The 7351-nt window shown below is 37.9% G+C and overlaps 1 protein-coding gene across 2 annotated transcripts; it reads left to right on the top strand.

Moving 5' to 3' along the window:
• Positions 1-2326: 2326 nt before the first annotated feature.
• LOC114580410 lies at positions 2327-7031 on the top strand. Of its 2 annotated transcripts, none has more exons than XM_028697873.1 (3): positions 2327-2543; positions 4153-5068; positions 6771-7031. In XM_028697873.1, the coding sequence occupies exons 1-3, from the start codon at positions 2492-2494 to the stop codon at positions 6787-6789; spliced, it is 987 nt and encodes a 328-aa protein (XP_028553706.1). In that variant the 5' UTR covers positions 2327-2491; the 3' UTR covers positions 6790-7031. The 2 variants fall into 2 exon arrangements, with proteins under 2 accessions (XP_028553706.1, XP_028553705.1); XM_028697872.1 differs by having other exon boundaries at positions 2329-2543; positions 6765-7031.
• Positions 7032-7351: the final 320 nt, after the last annotated feature.

Raw genomic sequence — 7351 nt, 5'->3', positions numbered from 1 at the left:
ATATCCGGTCGTGCGTATTGGCTTGTTGTTGTTGTGCCGTCAGCGCTCTGGTGTTTGTCGGCGGAGCGTAATTGAGGTTGCATCTGTGCCAGCAGTTGAGAGCTGCGTGACCAACCTTGCCGCAAATTTGACAGATCGGTCGCTGAGAGGGAGGGCGCGCGGACGAGGATGCTTCTATGGGCTGCGTCTGTCTTTCATTCGTCTGTTGTCTTGAAAAAGAACCTCTGCCTCTCGGTTTCCTCCCTTTGTAATTGCGATTGGAGAAAAGGGCGGCAGACTCGGATTGTTGCATTTGTTCTTTGATCCCCTGTTGTTGAAGGATGATTTCTTCGCTGCTGAGGAGTGAATAGAGATCGTCCAAATGAATGGGTTGCAGCGAGGTTCTGATTGCTGTCTTGAATGAGTTGTAGACGGTGGGCAGCCCATTGAGGATATAGAGAACGATGTCTTCTGTATCAACGGTGGAACCGGCGGCCGCGATGTTGTCGACGATTGTCTTGATTTGATCGAGATACTGTTGCATAGTGCGGTCTCGCATCTGAATTTGATGCAGCTCATTCTTGAGCTGAATGACGCGTGATCTGTTGGTGGGTTGAAGGCGTCGTTCTAGAGCGGTCCAGACTTCATGGGCGGAGCCGAGGTTAATTACGTACGGTAGAATTGGAGGAGAGATAGTTGCCAGAAGAGCGGATACGAGATTTCGATCGACTAGCTTCCATCGGTTTTGTTCTTGAGGAGTCGAGTCCGGAGGTCTGACGGCTTGCCCTGTGAGATGCTCTTCGTATCCGTTTGCCGCGAAGTGTTGAGATAATTGGAGACGCCATATGGAGTAATTGTCGGAAGTTAGAGGATTTGGAACCATGTTCTTGACATTTGAGATCAGAAATTTCAGCTGGGGGGGAATGAGAAGATCGGAATCTTGATTGGAGGTAGTAGACATGGTTCGGCCTTCTGGTCCTGTCCTGCGTGATCCGGCTGTATCTTCGTCCGCCATATAGTTAGCGGCTGCAGATTGAGAAAGCGAGAGGAAGACGAGCGAGAGTCGAAGCGGTGGAGCTTAGCAGCTCTGATACCATGTGAAAGTTCTTGAGAAGCTGAGAAGAACTCTCAGGTGGAAAACAGAGAAGAAGATGAACAGGGAAAAACAGAAACGAATTGATTTCACTGATACCAGAATTATTACAGTTTGGATCAATATATAGACCCGATGTAAAGTATAAGAACCGACGGTACATCCTGACGTGGCAGCAAGAAAGTACACGTTGATGTGGCAAGAAAGACTTTAAACCGTTGGGTCTTAACAGAAAGATTATTCTGTGCGAACACCTGATGCCATTCGGAGGCGAATCAGAGCATGCCACATCACTCATTTGATATCTACTGCGGCTGTATACCGCTGTTTACCAGGTGTCGTGGCACGCTTTAATTCCCCTCCAAATAATTTGATGTCCGCACATAATAATTTATTGTTTATAGCACACTAAACTATATTATAATATTTAAAAACAGGCAAAAGCTTTGAATTGCCTTTCAAATCCTTTCATATCCAATAATCCAATCTATGATCCCAACCGCTACCCTCTTTTTATAAATCATTAATTATTATAATCCACGCAAAAAAAAGATCGCGCGCTTGTTCTTACATTATTAACAATTTATGTTCACATCAGCATATATGGCACAATGCACTACCCTGACATCTTCTTCTACGTCGCATATTTATTTAAAAACTTTGCTACTATTCCTCACTTAATTAGCCGTTGTCGGCAATCCATATGGAATATTTGTAATATAATAAATATATATTTTTTGTTTTATTTTAAGAAGCCGACTAATTGGCCCTAATAAATAATGCATTAGCAGGCAAAATATTTTTAATTGCAACATTATTTTTTAATTATTTATTCCTTTGTTTGATGGTTTGTCTAGATTTTAATGAATCTGTAATTATTTGCATTATTGGTAACAATGTTTATGGAATATTTACATAAATTTATACAAGATAAATTGGACTTTTATTTTAATTATGTGCATTTATAAAAGTTTTATTTTATTCACTTCAATTAAAATATAAATAAAGTGATTAAATGTATTATTATTATATTTTATGATAAATTATATATTATAAATATGTGATTTAAATTTATAATAAAAAATAGTATAAGTATAAATATGTTAAACATTTGGGGTTTTATATTTTTTATTTATATTGCAGCATATCTCTCCGCATGGTCCATCTCGCCCGCAAGACGTGCAGTCCACGTGCCCAATTACGAGCTCAGCAACTTTAATTGAGACAGTTATTTTACCAAAAAAAAAAAGATTGCAGTTTACTGCGCTTTCTTATGACGAAGTCATTTGCAGCATCTCTCTCTCCCTCTCTCTCTCTCTCTCTTCTTTTCGTCTTCTTCCTTTTTCGCTTTCCCTTCTGACCTATTGAGAGAGATCTAGGGTTAGGGTTTTTGTCTCATTTTTTGTCAACGCTAGCAATATGGTGGCACAAATCTGCTTGGCGATGGGGAAGATTCGGAGGGACGAGGAAGGTTTGTTTGTTTATAGTTATGATTACGCTTGGTTGAATTGTTCTTTTGGTTCTTGCTTCTGTGTAGTTATGATTACGATTGATGAATTGTTTGGGATCCGATCAACTTCTGAGGGATTGTCTTGATACTGTGGTTGAATTCGAGTGGGGCTTGGATGGATACTTGGAGTATTTGCTATAGATTAATTTGAGTCGTGGTTAATGGGTTGGATTGTTGGTTTTTCAGTGGAACTCTACTGTGGTATGATATTATTTGTTTTGGATGGGTTAGACTGATTTTTTGAAGCTCTGTTGGGAGATATTGTTGGAGTTCTTGATGTTTCTGGAGTTGCTGGAACTTAAGGGGCTGTTTGGCAACCGGATTTAACAGGATTTACTAAATCCTACTAAGGTTAAATCCTACTTGTTACCAAGCATCCCCTAAATAGTTTTGTTACTTTTGATTGATTCAGTTTAGTTTGTTTATCCTGGGTGAAACGATTTTATAAAGATTGTTGTTGGAAATACTTCTTGTTGGAGCAGCAATCATGTCAGTTGATGAGTTTAGTTAATTTGCTAACTGGATATTCTTTATGATATACTCATGATATTTGGGGCCTGGCTAGATCATTTGGCTTGATATCTTGTCAACTGCTTGTTTTTTTTATGTTTGACTTGGAAGAAAATGGGTAGCATCACAGAGGTTCGTGTAACCAACATTCAGCCATGAGAGCTGCTAGTTTCAAGGAGGATACTTGATGTCTGAAATATTATAAAGATTGAATTTAATGAAGGCTTAGCATGTGAAGTGTGCATGCATGCATTTGGCTTCTCAACGTCATGAAATAGATATTATAATGGACCTTAGGGCATTTCCAGTCAAATGCCAAACACTATGGCGTCATTCGGTCGCTCCAGTCGAACGCCAAATCTTCCGCTATTTGCTTGTGGGCGAACAGTGCGATGCCAACACTGTTCACACCCGCTATATATATATTAATTCGAAAAATAAAGTATGATAAAGAATATACCAAGAATATTATTTTTTTGGTGTTAGAAAATGGAGTTCGGTTGGAGACAAGTTACTGCATATTGATGTATTACTGCATTGTGTAGTGAAAAATGAGTTTTTCGGTTGGAGATGCCCTTAATAAAAAAAAAAAAAACAATTTAGTTTTGAAATGTGTAGAATATCTCTGTTTTTTTTTTTTTGTCTCTCTGACCGGACTTGCTTTTGTTGAACAAGCCAATTTCATAGCTTGCTGAAGATAGGTTGCTGCAATTACATGTTGCTCTTATTGTAGGTTTACTCATTGTCAGTTAGTTTCGTTTCGGCCATCTCTGTTTTGATGCTTGGAAAAAGCTTCATATGCAAGGGGGAAATATGCAGCTTCTTTGCATTTTATTGTGCAAGTTATTATGTTTGAATTTGGAATATTTACATTCTTCTTGGTGCAAAGTCCTAGTTATTGTCTGCATGAAAGAAACATTGTTTTGGTGCTTTTGCTTTTCTCTTCAGCATGTAATATAGTTTGAAGATGCTATAGAGTTTTGGATGCTTCATTGCGAGTGTCCCTGTAAATCTTCTCATTATGAAGTTATCATTTTAGTCAAATTTATCTTTGCATCAGGAACTTCTTTGAGGAAACTGAGCCATTCGAGCTCATTGGACTTGGACAATATTCAGATAAATATTAACTGGGAAGATGTGACTTGTCCCATTTGTCTGGACTTCCCACACAATGGAGTCCTTCTTCAGTGCAGCTCCTATGACAATGGCTGCCGTCCTTTTATGTGTGATACTGACCATACGCACTCCAACTGTCTTAACCGGTTCAAAAGTGCATCAGGAGTACCTCAGGCTGCTGAATGCTTGATTGCAAGTGAGGCATCGACCGAGTCTACTCAAATGATTCCATCAACTTGTGAGAGCCGTCCAGCCTGCCCTTTATGTAGAGGAGAGGTGACTGGTTGGGTCATTATCAAGGAGGCCCGTGCTTATTTGAACATGAAGAAACGGTGTTGCCAAGAGAAACAATGTTATTATATGGGCAATTTTGTGGAGCTTCAACGCCATGCTCTTTTGAAACACCCTCATTCTCGTCCTTCCGAGATAGATCCGGCTCGCCAATTAGATTGGGAGAATTTTCAACAATCTTCAGATATTATAGATGTCCTAAGTACCATACACGCAGAAGTTCCACATGGAGTTGTGTTGGGGGATTATGTTATAGAATATGGTGATGATGAGGATGGAGATGATTATGATGACTTTGGTGGTCGTGGGGCTAAATGGTGGTCTTCTTGCATTCTTTACCAGGTATTCGGTAAGTTAAGGTGTTCAGGAAATAGACGGAGATCTAGAGGGCGTAATTTAACACGAAGTCGTGTCGGGTCAAGCTCTAATGGCTCAAATGAGGGTTCTCCATCATCTCTGGACGCTGCTGTATATAGATTCCGACAAGTGGAAGATGAAGTTCCAGGAATGGCTGCTGCTGGTGATCATGCGGTTGCATCCAGAGAAGTTATTGATCGCCATAGTTACAGGTTTGTTTTTATATACTTGCTGCATATATGTTCAAATCTATTCATGGCTTAAAATTTTTTGTTCATAAGATTTGCTCTCTTTCCATATTATATGTCTGATATTTAACATTAAATGACGTTTTTCCGTAAAATATGATCCCTTTTTTGTAACCTAAACATCCTGGATTCTAAACTATAGAAGTAATGTTTTTCCCTTGGCTGTTTTTACTTTTCATTCGAACGGAACCTTTTTTTTAATTAATCTAAAATTTCTTTTGTTGGTTGAACTAGATAAATTTTATTCATGCTCAGTTTTTTTTCTCCTAACAGAAGTATCATGAATAAGCGAGTATTTCGTAGATGAGAAATCACTTCACCAATCTATGGCTTAGTAGGATCCTTAGTTAAGGTTCTCTTTGACCGGTTCGACTGAAGCGAATCATCAATTACAACAACAACAACAACATTAAGCTTTTACCTCACTACGTGGGGTCGGCTATATGAATCATTTTTCTCCATTATGTCCGCTTAAGAGTCAAGTTCTCATTTAGATCTAATAAAGAAAGGTCATTTCTAATATTTTTTCTAAGTTTTTTAAGGTCTACCTCTACCTTTCTTAACATAGGTTAAATCTAATACATTTACTCTCCTAACCGGGTTATCAGAAGGCCGCCATTTTATGTGACCAAACAATCTAAGGCGACTCTCTCTAATCTTATCTGCCACTGGAACTATTCCAACCTTTTCCTGTATATGCTAATTTTGTATCTTGTCTCTAAGAGTAAAGTCACTCATCCACCTGAGCATCCTCATCTCTGCAACACTTAACTTAATATTATGCTTCTCTTTTAATGGTTAATATTTTACGCCATAAAGCATTGTTGGTCTAACCAACATTTTATAGAATTTTCCTTTAAGTTTGAGTAATATTTTTCTATCACACAACAAGCCCGATGCATTCCTCCACTTCATCAATCCAACTTGAATTCTACTGATAATATCTCCATCAATTTCACCATCACTCTGATCAATAAACCCAAGATATTTTAAACGTGTACTTTTATTAATGACTTATCACTCAAAGTAACAAACCCCACACTAGATCTATTACTACAAAAATTATACTCAATGTATTTGGTTTTACATCTACTCAAATGAAAACCCTTAGACTCTAAGGTTAACCTCCATAATTAAAGTTTACCTTCCACTCCCTCTTTAGTCTTATCAATGAGAAGAATATCATTAGTAAAAAGCATACACCAAGGAACATCCTATTGCAAATCTCTAGTAAGAACATCCATGACTAAAGCAAAAAGATATGGACTTAAGGCTGATCCTTGATGTAATCAACTGAAATTGGAAAATACTTTGTCAAGCCACCTTGTGTTTGAGCACTAGTAACATCTCCTACATATATATATCCGTAATGACTCGAATATAAGATAGGTTTTAAAAATTGCAATTCTTTCTGGTTAGGTTTTAAAATTTTTTTGTTCTTTACCCCAAAATGTCTTATATAATAGCTTTTTATGGAAGGTTAGAATGTTTTTGTATGCCCAAAGGCCTATAAATTTGCAGCTCATTTTGATTTGTTGGTGGGAAGTTTTGATTATCAACCAAGAGATCATGGGCTTGAAGATTATGTATGTCCATAAATGATAACCTAGGTTTTCAGTTGTCTTCATTACATAATCTTGTGTACCTTATCTTAATGTAGCTACAGTGGGCGCATATCCCGCTGAAATGATATTCCCATGCTGTGCTACTGGATCGCGCATGCTCTTCTTCTGATGGGGTCATCTCTTTTCTTATAGCTCTTCTTTTTATTTTCTTCTCAGTTATAGTTTCCCATATGCCATTACTAGGCAGTCGTATGTACATAGAGCATCGTATGGTTATTCCATGCTCAAAATTGTCTTTTTGATTCTTTTAATTGATATCAATCTTTGTATTTTCATGAATGTTTCTTCTAGATTGGTTTCTATTTGCTGTTGTTATTTAAAGAAAGATAAAATTAAAATTCATGATGCGGGCAGGTTTGCCTGCCTAAAATTATATTTTGTTTTGTGTATGGCTACGCTTATTTCCGTGAGAATGCCCTGAGTAGCTTTTTGTTCTCTATTAGGGGGATTGTGGACGATTTAGGGCTAGTTGGTTGAAGGGAAAATTTCTTCCCAAATGATCCACGCTCTAATCGCTCGAACTGCCTAAAAAAAATGTGGACAAGTCACCTATATCTATGATTTCAAGTCCAGGACTTGTTGTTGGAAACGCTAGCTTCTAATTAATTAGTAGGCTGCATGG

This window comes from Dendrobium catenatum, unplaced genomic scaffold, assembly GCF_001605985.2.
Source record: "Dendrobium catenatum unplaced genomic scaffold, ASM160598v2 fragScaff_scaffold_1021, whole genome shotgun sequence".
Classification (NCBI taxonomy): Eukaryota; Viridiplantae; Streptophyta; class Magnoliopsida; order Asparagales; family Orchidaceae; genus Dendrobium; species Dendrobium catenatum.
The sequence above is the reverse complement of the archived record's forward strand: the minus strand, read 5'-3'. Positions and strand labels throughout refer to the sequence as shown.

Excerpts from the sequence above, each read along its gene's own strand:
- LOC114580410 (XM_028697872.1), top strand. The coding sequence starts at position 2,492 with ATGGTGGCACAAATCTGCTTGGCGATGGGGAAGATTCGGAGGGACGAG. Across the intron at positions 2,544-4,152 it reads GATTCGGAGGGACGAGGAAG|GAACTTCTTTGAGGAAACTG; the intron begins GTTTGTTTGTTT and ends TCTTTGCATCAG. Across the intron at positions 5,069-6,764 it reads ATTGATCGCCATAGTTACAG|CTACAGTGGGCGCATATCCC; the intron begins GTTTGTTTTTAT and ends ATCTTAATGTAG.